Raw genomic sequence first — 13,108 nt, forward strand, 5'->3', positions numbered from 1 at the left:
TAAATTTAATCGAACCGTGTCCACACCTAATAAAACAACGTATTTATTTTATTTTATTTGTGTAAGGCTTTGGGGTGCTTTTCTTAAAGAGTTGGTATTATGGAAAATGAAATGATCAATTGACGACGTATCAATTAAATAGTAATTATTTTAACAACTGAGATTTATAATATGATACTTCCGGCTGATCTTAGTTTTAAATCAAATATCAACCAAACATTGATGACATATCACTCAAACGTTGACCATTTCAAGAATTGACAATTGAGATTTAAAATCTGATAATTTATGGCTGTCATTGTAAAGAAACAAAGCAATGACACCTAACCAGCAAATACACATCCCACATTATTTAGGAACCTCTTGTTGGGGAAGTGGGTATTTGGGAAAAGCTTAACTTCTGAAGGAAACTTTTCCAGCGTGGGTCATGACAGTGATCGGTCGACAAATTTGATCCCATTGAATTTTTTCTAGTTGCCAACTGAAACTATTATATCAAGATAGTGACATACTTACATATATATATATATATATATATATATATATAAATATTATATGACAGAAAGCTTCTCCAAATAGATAAGGTAAAAAATTAAGAGGATAATGCCACCTTTATCTTACCTTTAATTTCAATGACAAATGTACTGAACAAAATATGAACATATTAGTTGAAAGCAACTTGTGCCATACAGATTATTGGTTTCCACGCGATAGTACCACATGATAGTTTCTCCGGGGATGATCTTTTGTCTTGATTCCACAGGTTGGTTTAGCATAATGAACTAAATTTTAGACCATGTGTATGAAGACCTACAGTGATTGAAAGGGAATCTGAAACTTGAATAGGAAACCGATAAGTTTTGCCCTGATTCGATCCTGGTTGGCCGCTAGCTTCTCTGTTGCTGATGAACAGATGCACTACGGACAGGAAAAGCGAAATCTAGGGTCTATGATTCCATCACCTTTATAAGAAATGCAGACTCCAGTGCCGACTCCTTGCACTGGAGATACCTGTTTTCCTCCACTTATCTGTTGTTAGATTAAGCAGTAGGGAACTTTAACGAAAAGCTCCATTTTGCAGATTCCCAAACTCCAAACCTGAAACATGTCAAGCAAATAGATCATGAACACGCTGCCAACTCTTTCTGTTTTTCTGACTTCTGAAAATCCTCCTTGTTCATCTTGTGAGAATATTTACATCCTTGCAAAACAGTTAAAAAGTGAAAATTAACGTAGGGCATATGAAAAATTACCGTGTATTGAAAGATGAGGATATCATGACAGCTGGAAAAAGAACATCCTTCTGAATATTGTCATAAGGAGAATAGTCACGTATAGCGTGAAAATCATCAATGTCCCCAGGGTATCCAAACTCTTCATAGTCAGCAGCTGTAAGCGGTAAAATGGGAGAGAGAAGAGTGTTTGTTGCGTCTAAAAATGGAACCTGAAGCACAGAGCAAATGAATTCATTTCTGAAGCTAATCACAAGAAATTCAGCGTGACTAAGTATATTTAATACAAACGATAAAGAATGAAATGCCTCATAAACATATGCTTGAAAAATGAAGTTCCCAATGCATTAGTTTCCCTCAATTACCAATCATCTTTCAATTACCAAATCACAATTGTCAAGAAATTATGATGAGATTCTCTTCGAGTTGAGAAGCAAAACAAAACCCAAATTAGAAGGAACAAAGTCTATTTAACCAAAGCAAACTACATCAAAACTACACAACAAGAACTAATCAGAAACCTAAATGACAATAAAAACCAAAAGCGGAAGAAGATCCATGTTTACCTTCAAAATTTCAGCCTTAAATAGATATGGGGATTGATTGATGGCTGAAGCAACCATGAGTCCTCCAGCACCATGACCCCAACCAGCAAGTTTGTTTTCATGGACAATCTCTCTGTCAACAAGAAATTTGGCACAGGAGATGTAGTCTTTGATGGAATTAGTCTTCTGTGTACGTCTTCCATCATGGTGGCACTTCTTACCTCCACCTCCTCTGCCTCTGGAAATATTATCCAGACATGGTTAGTAGGCAATCACAAGGCTCTTTCGAAAGGAAAAATAATGTGAGTTTTGCAATGCTGATGATGTCAATTATTTAGTATGCCTGAAATTAAGCCACAAATAACTTAGAAATGGTATTCAACACAAACCAGACCTAACATCAGCATACGCAAGATCCAACCAAGATCAAGAAGGCTTTTCAACTCACTGCGCCATCGCTTGTCAAGAAGCTCACCGTAAGCTCCATGGACATGAAGCAATCCAGGGTTCTGATCCTCTTTCTTGTTTTTGCGGGAGTATACAACAGTCAATGGAACCAAAACTCCATCATAAGAAGATACATTATACTGTTCACAAGCATAAAACTCAGAAAGATCTTTCCACAACTGAGCATCATCAGAGTTGGAATCAGTTATAAGATTCAAAGGTTTTGAATTTATGGCTTCCTCGTTGATGTTTTCTATGGAATTTGTTCCAACAAAACTCGTGTTCTTTCACGAAAAATATTCTGCTGTTCAATGATATTCCAATTTCCATTTGACAGGTCATAATCACCACAGCATCTGGAATCTGGGAAAGTTAAGAAGATTGGGTTCATAATCTGAACTTTGGACATGGAACACAAATGGATAGATGACTCCAGAGTAGTGCACATTCAGTAATCTTAAAACAGAAGGATGCATATTGTGCTTATTTATTAATAAACCTAATCTGAAAAGTGAAAACCTAGAACATCTAAAAATTTGCAAATTCTAAACCAAGCTGGGTAGACAAGGGAAATTTTGAGATAAATTGTTTGGCGAAAGGATTAATTTACACAGCCCACTTAGAAAAGGAAGAAGCTCAAATTACAATCGTGACATTTTAACTTCCTTTCTTTGATGGAAACACATTATGAATGCATAAATCTATGGAAGAATCCTGCAACAATCTTTAGAAGTGATCACTTTTACTCACATACCACAGGCGATGATATTGTAAAGCGCATCACCGGTGAATGGTAATCATTATTTGGTCCAGGTGAAATTTGTGCAACATATTTTGGAAGAGGCAGGAATAGTGATTGAAGCTCTTTTAGGTGCACTGGCCCCTGAGACAACATGAGGTTAAAAGAATGAGAATATTAACGGTCAAGAGAAAATTTTAAATTCTTCTACATTGAAATTGTTGATAACAATGCATGATGCACACATATGACATACCCCAAAATTGGTGCTGTTAACCTACCTTCCCAGCAGGCAAAGGTACAGTGACAGAACAAAGTTTAAAGTTTTGCCCTTCCCTTAAAATAACTACCGAATACATTCTGCAGTAAATCAGATAGTAAATTAACGCCTGGGGATAACTATCCACATTAAACAAGAAAAATACTCAGATAAAACAGATAGTCGAACTGAAATGCTCATACTTGATGCTAGAGAAAAAAGCTACTAACAAAAAATCATTTTAATAACAAAGAGAACTGCTATAGGGCATATCACAAGGAGAGAACAAAAACCATTCAAAAGCAGAAAACTTTAAAATAAAATAAAAAAAATGAAAGATTGACATGAGAAACAAACGTAACACATAGTTAACCACAGACCTCCCATATTCTTGGACTGGAAGAAGAATGCAGTGGACTCTGAAGAAGATAATGGTAATCAACTGACTGGTCCGCTTTAGCAGCATCCGTAAACAGATAAAGAAATCCTTGGTGATGCTCAAGTATGCCATGTGCTTTACCATTACACTCCCGAACTAAGTTCATCCCGGACAATGGATTAGCTGCATTTATCAAAAACACCTAAAATAAGGTCACAATTACTAATTACTATATCTCTTTTTTTAATTTATTATTATTAAGGGGAAGCGGAGGGTTCAAAACTATTACAATAATTTAGGGAAGTGGGGAGTTTCGAACCGGGTACACCCTACCAAGGAGAATATTGGACCACATGCAAAAATCGATGCTTTAGCCAATTACTATTACAGAGTCATCTTCAAAAGTATGCCTTGGAACTTGGAAGACATGGTGGAGAAGGATACACTGTCACAAAACGGAAATCTTTAGTGTGTCGAATGTTAACATAAACTTCCTCATCCGGTTCTTCTAGAATCAAAACATCATCATCGGTTGATCCAATCCCGCTACAATATATCCTGATTGACCAAATAGGCTAGAATTACCAACACTTCACTCCGGTAAAACAGAATAACATGCATAAACAGTAAAATTTCGCATAATACTAGCCTATATGGCCGCCTGTTTTCATCAGTGACAACATAAGCAATGCCTGCCCGTCTTTGGCCCAAGCCAAATTCGAAACACACTCTACTTTCGGCTTACTATACAATGCACCAGAATTCAAATTCCTGACAGATAAACAAGTCAGCCTCCTTATCATACATTGTGTAAGCTATAAACCCACGATCCGGCGACACTTCCGATAACTCGTCGTAAGCATATCCTACACAAAATTAAACTCAAACTAAATTCCCAACCAAACAAAAAATTTCCAGCTTTTAACATAAATTAGTAAATGATTGGCAATTTACCCCCACATCTTTGGGACTCCTGATTGTAATCAATGAGCTTCTGCTCGATCCCCTTCCCCGATGTGAAATCGAATCCGGAGGAAGGCGATTTGTGCGAAATGAACTCGTCGTTTAAACTCGCGAGTCTCCGGCAGAGCACCGGAAGTTGCTTCCCCTCCTCCACGCGCCGGTAGTAGAACCTGAAAGCATTTGATTCTCACTCTCAAGCATCGGAAACCCAGAAATACCAGGGGCCCCAGCGCAGGGGAGGGGTGGAGAGGTCGGAGGCGATGCGAGAGGCCATCTCGGCCTGGAGATTGCTCTGAAGGCGGTCGGTGCCGGACATGACGGCCTCCGTGTACTTCTCCTCTTGCTCCATGTACATGTCCAGGTGGCGCAACGCCACTTTGTCGTTGAGCTTCGACATCCAGCTGTAGGAGTCCTCCCACGGATGGTCGTGGAAGTTGAAGCTCGGGCTTCTGCGGCGGCCGTGGCGGCCTTGGTGACGCCGTTGACGACGGCTTATGGGGGCCCAACGCAGACGGCGGCAATGTTGACGGAGGGGTTTAAGGAGGTGGCGCATGGTAGGGGGTTACATTGGTGGTGGCCCTGGTGGGTTTACGCTGGGGGTTTAAGCGAAGCCAAATTACAAAAATGAATTTTGTAGTTTGACCATGTGTCTAATTGAGTCGCTTAACAGAACTCTCTATTCTCGAGTGAAAATATCAATATACTAAAAAAAAAAAAAAAAATCAGTCAATGTAATTCCCATTTTATGAACTTTGCGACATATATAGGATTGATTGTGCCGCCAAAAATGTAATAGTCAATAATCGAACGGTCGAAGATTTCGTGTATACCATGCTCCGAGCACCTGATTTCATTTCAGTTTAAAAAAAATAGAGTCAAACCATTTTAGAAAACTCTGATTTGATTGACATGGTAGATTTTCTGTTTTGTACAAAAGCATATCAAAAGTTTGTGGCTTTTTGATTGGGCGGTCTGATTTCTGGAGTCTCTGACCTGCCAAGGAGCTAGCAGTGTGGAGCACACAAAAATTTAAGTAACCAAGAAAGTACAAGAGAAATTGTTATGAGAGATCAGAAGTGGTCAAAGCAATGGCATGATAAACGGTTCAGATCAAATGAGAAAGATCCAACGGTGATTGCAAAAACACAGACCACAGGCTTTTTTTTTTTTTTTTCCCCTATATATTGATATTTTTACACTGAGAAAGGGAAGTTCGACTAAATTACACAATGGATAGCTTAAGTTGGTATCGAATTCGTCATCCACGAAATTCGAACTTAAAATCTCTCATTTCTAATTGAAGAAGAATACTACCAAATCGTAATACTAACACGCAGACATTTAAATTAGGCTCTTTTTTCATCTCAACTCTCACTCATTCAGTATCTCTCTCTCTCTCTCTTCCAATGGCTTCTTCCATGGAAAAAGATCTTCAAGAGAGAAAGCTTGTAAGTTGATCAAAACTTTGCTTCTCGTCATTTTTCTCATTTTTTTTTAACTTGAAAGTTGGGACCTTTATAAAATGCTATGTTTTTTGGCCTTTTATTCTTCATTTGTTTCTCTTCATATGTAGTTTCTTGAGAAATTCTTATCCTTTTTGGTTAATTAGCGTTCCTTTCCAGATTAAAAAAGCACAACTCTTTTACTGATTACTTCTCTTAAAATACATAAGTTGTTGTTTTCACACTAAAACTTTGATCTGCTTCCTTGTGGAACTTATAATTAAAGCCAAAAGCACTCATTTCGGCTTTTAACATAAGCTAAAATATGGCTTCATTTTTGGCATCCCAAATAAACCATTGTTATAAAATCAAATCCGATGCCGATGAGCAGTCCATATCATAATGTCTCTTCGTTAATTTATGTCACATGTAGTCTTGATATTGTAGATAACTATAGATGCATGGACATATTAATCAGAGCAAGTTATCCATTGCAGAAACCTCCAGAGAGTGCTGTGGTTATGTATGGAGATTATCTAGGAGACAAAGTAGTTCTCAAGGTTCCGAACGGAGAAAAATGGCCGATAGGATTGACTAGCCGTGACGGCAAGGTTTGGTTAAACAAGGGCTGGTCAAAATTCGCAGAGTTTTACTCACTAGACCATGGTAACTTACTGATATTCAGCTTTGAAGGAGATCATTCTCACTTCCACGTGCGGATTTTCGCGAGGAGTTGTTTAGAGAAGGACTTCGGTTCATTTTTTAGTGTTGAAGACCACTTAAGTGGTGAGACAGATAACGTTGGTTCATCCGAGTCACCTCTAATGGGGTCGTGTAGCAGGAGAAATGGTAAAGGCCCTGCATTTCAGCTGAATGCTCCTCCAAGCTTCTTCAAGGTTGTCCTGGATGAAACACTTCGAGATGGGAAGATCGTAAGTTATAACTTTGCTTCCTTTTATTCTATCTCTACCTATATTCTCTCTGCTTGGAGTTGTGAACTTTAGTTGATATTCTTAGCATGAAAGTTGAAATCTTGCGGTGATATTTCTCATCTTCTCTAGAAAACCGTTGACTTGCCTTGCACATATCCTGCATTTACCTGCTCCTATGTATATTTTGATCTTGTTTTCGAAATGGTGTATATATCGTAAATCGTAATATCCCTGTGCTAATCAAACTTTACTAATTACTGGTATGTTATATGATGTTTCTTGCATCGACTTGTTCTTTTAAGTTGGGACAATATCGGTGATATTGGTGGTAGACCATGTTGGGCCTATAAAGTTTATCATAATCTTCATTATAAATTACATAAAACAAGCTGCTGAATGTTCCAGTAATATTTTCTTGTTTTTATTTCTTCATGAAATATGCTATCGACTACAGAAAATTCCACCGATAGGTTCGATGAAATATGAAGATTTTATCGGAGACAAAATGGTCCTTGAAGTTCCAAATGGACCAGTATGGCCAGTAGAACTGTCAAGGCGTGATTGTGAGATTTGGTTACAAAAGGGCTGGCTGAAGTTCGCTCGATTTTACTTCCTCGAGCTGGGGTGCTTATTGTTGTTCACCTACAAAGGGGTCTATTCCCATTTCCAGGTTCGCATTTTTCGAAGGAATACTTTAGAGATGGACTACTTCAATTTAAGAGATGAAGATGAAACCGATTCCAATTCAATTGGGGAAATTGAATGTCAAAGAATGAAGCATGACGAGGAAACGAGGACGCACGGTATCTTCACTATGGTTTGAGTGCACATTTAGAACACTTCTGAGATTTTCCTTTTCTTCTAAAACCTCTCATAGAGTTGAATAATTGGAATTAAACAGGTGGTGATGGAGGCATGTCTGCCGCACACAGATCACCAAAGGTCCTTTTGAGAACTGGTCAGAGTGAATTGGAAGATAAAACTGAAAGAGCCTTTGCAAAAGCTAGAAGTTTCAAATCTCGCAATCCATTTGCTGTGATCAGAATGCGACCATTATACATTTCAACTCACTTGGTAAGCTTTTTTGCAGCAACCCCCGGTTTGTATATGTGACTAACATCAACCCCGTTTTGGCTTCGTCCATATGTGTTTAACTTGTTTTATTTTATTTCTGTTTTGCAGAAATTACCTATATACTTTGCCCAGGAACATATTTGTGAAAGCGGCGAACACAAAGTGACTCTAAAGATTTCAGATATGAGATCTTGGTCTGTTAAGTGCATTATCCAGTTATACAACTGTCAGACATGTGCAAGATTCCAGGATAATGGTTGGAAAGCGTTTGCAAGAGACAATAGACTTGAAGAAGGGGATGTGTGTGTATTTGAGGTGATACCGAATACCTCTAAATGTGCACTCAAAGTTTACATATTCCGAGATAAAGATCAATGATGCGGATGCCTTCAACAACGCTAGCGGAAGAGCATGACTTAATGTTCTGATCATCATAGTTGTCATTAGCGACTATTTGAGTGTCTTGGGTTGTGAAGAAGATATTGAAATGATGAGATAGTCTAACTTCATTTGCAGTCACCTTAGAACCGAACAATTTGAACATGATCTGATGGATTGATCGATGTTGTCAAATTATTGTTATTCAGTTTTGAATTATTTTTCTACTAAATTTATGGTGTTTCGGATGATTCATCGTTTCAAGGATTGAAGTGGTTAATATTTTCATGTTCGAAGCTAGTATTTTTGTGACAGAACTATACCATGCTTCGAAAGAAAAAACAGAACTGGGGGCTGCACTGATCCGCTACTGCGAGAGTCTGATTTCTATGCTGATGACATGCTAGTTACATATGCAGAACAACTCAGCTATGTGCCGGCAGCTGCAATAACCTTGTTGTTTGTTGACTTCTCTGCAACATTAGGTGTGCGCATGCCCAAAAACTTACAGAAGTTCATACTCGAACTTGTTAGGTCATCGTTTAAAGTTTCGTTTTTCTTCAAATTCTTTGTAGTTATGTCCTTAAGATCGTGTGGTAATGATCACTTGTGCTTAGTTCACGGGGATAGTATTTTCTTAAGGATAATACTAGAGAGACTAAATTTCTAAACTAAATTTTGTTAATCAAATGATGTGGTGTGGATTTTTAGTATCAAAGTAGTTTCTATTTCATGAAGAGTTTTGAATGTACAAGGCAATATATGTAGGCAAGAAAAGTACATGGTTACAAGCAACCATCTTTACATGAAACCCTAGAGACCGGGTAAACCTAGGACACATACTTTTCCTTAATTTAAGGTGATTTACACCAGACCCAAGACTAAGAAGTAATCAGCAAGTTAAGGACCTTAAATCAAGGAAAAAGAGAAAGCTAGAAAGCTGGCGGTTGACATTGAGCATCCATGATTACTTGGAGACTTGTGATATGAGATGACATGCTAATGTTTAGTGATTGGTTCCAACACTCCCCCTCAAGCTGGATCGCGGAGTGTAGTCGAGCCAAGCTTGCTCAGGAGCCGTTGAAACTGATGAGAGGGTAGAGCCTTGGTGAATAAGTCAGCCAATTGGTCATGGCTCCGAGTGAATTGAGTTTGAATATGTCAGTGCAAGGAGAACAACTGTTTCTGGCAGTAGGAGCTGAAAAGGTTCATAATGCAGGCCTAGAAGTGTTCCGTTGATATGCAGTGTTTTAAATATAGTTATGCTAGAACGGCTTGCGCCTTATATGCAATGAAATGTGTTCTGAAAATTGTTGGTGATGTAGGTGCAAACCTTTTTTTTTTTTTTTTTTTTTTTTAAGCAAATGTTGCACTTTTGGGTAAATAGGGGACAATCATCGAGCAAATTCCACTTGTATTTTGTAGGCAGATGTAATGAAAATTTTTGTGAAATTCAGTTATCGTTGTATAGATTTTGGGTTTTAGATTTTGAATAAAGTAGCATTGTAATGAGATTACGTTCTTATCTTCTTTTCCTTAAAGTAGGAATAAGGTAAATTGCCCCCACGCCTACTGGACATTGGGTTGTGTCCCTAATTGCCCAAGGAAATCCATAAAAATCCTAAGAAATCTATGAAAAAACTCCATACAAATCTGCCAAAATCTAAAAGAATTGTAAAATTTATTAAAATCCTTTGAAATATGTCACTGAAAAACAATCTATTAAAATCCTGAGAAATCCAAATCGACTACACCCCCTAAGATTCATACACCCAATTGTCTTAGCGGATAAGACTTGGTTGTTGTATAGAGAGAGAGAAAGAGAGAGAAAAAAAGGTTAGTGAGAGAGAAGGGAAGGGAAGGGAAGGGAATTTGAAGGAGAGAGAATCCCACTCCATTTATACAATTTTAATTTCCATATTGTAACATCTCAAATGCATTAATAAAATTCTCCTTGTATAGTCGAAGTTTTCTATAATAAAAAAAAAACATTAATGATGATATCTAGTTTTGGTTTGGGAAGTTGAAGAAGCTTTGGCGTGTGAGAGAGGCTCTTTAGCTTCTGCCTTCTGGTTGGCGGAGCCTTCTTGACCAAGGCATTTGCTGTTTTCCAAAAACAAAACACAATTATATAACAATGCAGCATGCAACGAGCTATGAAATACATCTGAAAAGCTCCCCTAATTTTTAAGTAGAACTACGTGCAATGGCTTCTCTTCTTCCGGAAACTGATCGTGCACGACCAACATTTTCGGCTACCACTCCACATTTTTTCAAGATCATCCCGAATGACGCTTCTAGATACACAAAACTTGTAAGTTCACCTTTTTCTCTTTACTTCTTTGAGCTAGCCAGCTACTTAATTGAGTAATTACTTTTGTTGTTGTACAGCGGATTCCGGAGAAATTTGTGAATAAATATGGAGAAAATATATCAAATCCAATACTTCTTAAGCTTCCAAGTGGTGTAGAATGGGAAATCCAAGTAAGAGATTGTAATGGTGACATTTGGTTTGACAAGGGTTGGCCGGAATTCTCTGAGTTTTACTCTCTTGATTATGGAGACTCTCTAGTTTTCCGCTACGACGGGAATTCCAAATTTCATGTTTGCATATTTGATAGAAGTGCCACGGAGATTGAGTATCCATTACCATTTCCGGAGGTGGAAGAAACTGATGAAGATGATGATGAATCCGTTGAGGTTTTGGAGGATTTTCCACCCTGCCCAAGAACAAGGCAGAAATCTCCGTTGCCATGTCCTCTGCCTCGCATGAAAAAGAGAATAAGCACTTCTTCAGGTAAAAAATTCGGAAACAAAAGCTCTTCAAGGAGGCATCCATTGACCAAAAATGAAGAATCTATAGCTCTTCAGAGATGCATTGATTTCAAATCTGAAAAGCCTCACTTCACGGTTGCGATGCAGCCCTCCAACATATTCCATAAATTGGCAAGCTTTCTATTGACAATCAAACATTCTCTGTTCAAATATTTATTTGTTATCTTACTTGTTGCCATGCAGTGTTCAATACGATGTAAAATATATATGAAGAAGTAATACAAATTACTTTCGCCTTCTTTGTTTTTGTTTTTGAAGATTTTGCCTTCGGAGTTTGCCAAGAGGCATCTTATGCAGCAACCAACTGGTAGTGCCGTCCTTTGTGTTCCGGATGGAGGAACTTGGCATGTTAAATTCACATATGCAAATCAAATATCTCGGTTCTTGTGTGGTTGGCTGGCGTTTGTAGGAGATAATGATTTGAGAGTTGGTGATGTGTGTGTCTTTATCTTAATTAAGGACATTCCACTCTCGTTTGAAGTTGTCTTTTACCGTGGTACAGAGGCAACAAATTTCTCTTTTTCTCCAAGTTTACAATGAATCAGTTGTTAGTATTCGAATTTGTGCCCCGTTACAAATGCATAGCTTCCACATAAATGTTTTGTTCCATTTAGGACCTATTGATCAACTGACATAGAGTACAGACCGTTGATATGTCATCAACAGTATGACATCCTTTTCACCAAGAGAACTTCACATGTTACTGATGCAGTTTTCCCAATATTAGTTTTATTATCGATCTGCATTGAGAATTTTATGTTGTCTAAGTTAATGATTTAACTAGGTCGCTCTGGAAATGATTATATACTTTGTTGATTTTACTGTAGGTAAGTGCAAAATGGGGAAGATTAATGGCCGGCATGTTAGTCAGAGGCCTTGCACTTCATCTTTGAGTGCTTCTGAAGTTGCCAACAAGTCAAAGATTTCTGATCAGGTTGCTCAAAGGCCTTCATGTTTGAAGGCCTCAAGGGTTCTTGAAGCTGCTAACAAGTTCATCCCAAAAAATCCTTTCTTTAGAGCCACTGTGCGGTCACCATCCAAGCCAATGGTAGGGTCATTGACCACATATTTATACAACTTTGTTTCAAGCCTTCAAACACAAATACTCCATGAACCTTATTAGTTGTGCGTATATTATGTATATGTAGTTGCTCTAAATTAGGTATATATCATTCATCATATGCAGTATGTACCAGCCGAGTTTGCCAAGAGATTAAAATTACAAAAGAAGCAAATTGCAGCTCTTCGGGTCGGAGAGCAATTGTGGCCTGTTAATATAATTGGTTACAACAATGAGGGAAACAGACATTCGCACATTTCTGGTGGGTGGCGTGTATTTGCAGAGGAAAATCGTTTGAGAAAAGGAGATGTATGCACATTTGAGCTGATCGAGATAAGTGACATTGTGCTGAAAATTCATATTTTCAGAAGTTGATTACTCAAAGTGTGTACTGTCATTTAAAGAGGGACGCAGAGCACAGTTACCATGTTATGCTGCGAAAGAGACCTCATTTGGCTGCAGTTTCAAAGATCCATAAATACAATTTGTACTTTGTATTTTGATATATTAGTAGCATAATATCACTACTGTATAAAGAAAGTTGAAGTGTCATCGTAAAACCGCAGTAAACTAGTTATAAGGCCTTACATGGTCCCTTTTATATCCTCAACACTATATATAGACTGTTTTGAGTACCAAGAAGTTTGCGAAGAGTTTCATCGGACAAACGTTTTGCTTTCATACAGGCATATTCTTCTCTCTTCACATTCTGATCCTCAGTCACCTCTCTATAATGTAAGAGCCTGAGTTGGTTTCATAAAGTTTTGCTGAGTTGCCTCATCCAATTTTGCAACTACGGCGCTGGATTGTATGGTGGTTTACT

At 38.0% G+C, this 13,108-nt stretch overlaps 1 protein-coding gene, 1 long non-coding RNA gene and 1 pseudogene across 2 annotated transcripts; 1 reads left to right on the forward strand and 2 right to left on the reverse strand.

Moving 5' to 3' along the window:
• Window positions 1-290: 290 nt before the first annotated feature.
• On the reverse strand, window positions 291-5,457 carry LOC103955960 (annotated as a pseudogene).
• Window positions 3,057-4,059, reverse strand: LOC125473089. The gene is made up of 3 exons (XR_007255011.1): window positions 3,603-4,059; window positions 3,220-3,323; window positions 3,057-3,107 (listed from the first exon to the last, which is right to left on the reverse strand). It is a non-coding gene; the product is annotated as an uncharacterized LOC125473089 (long non-coding RNA).
• Window positions 5,458-10,486: 5,029 nt separating the features above from the next.
• Window positions 10,487-12,819, forward strand: LOC103957484 (B3 domain-containing transcription factor VRN1-like). Its single transcript, XM_009369651.3, has 5 exons — window positions 10,487-10,704; window positions 10,782-11,336; window positions 11,484-11,721; window positions 12,053-12,273; window positions 12,412-12,819. The coding sequence occupies exons 1-5, from the start codon at window positions 10,597-10,599 to the stop codon at window positions 12,658-12,660; spliced, it is 1,371 nt and encodes a 456-aa protein (XP_009367926.3). The 5' UTR covers window positions 10,487-10,596; the 3' UTR covers window positions 12,661-12,819.
• Window positions 12,820-13,108: the final 289 nt, after the last annotated feature.

The sequence above is a fragment of a genome, unplaced genomic scaffold (genome assembly GCF_019419815.1).
Source record: "Pyrus x bretschneideri cultivar Hongxiangsu unplaced genomic scaffold, Pyrus_bretschneideri_v1 Contig8, whole genome shotgun sequence".
NCBI lineage: Eukaryota > Viridiplantae > Streptophyta > Magnoliopsida > Rosales > Rosaceae > Pyrus > Pyrus x bretschneideri.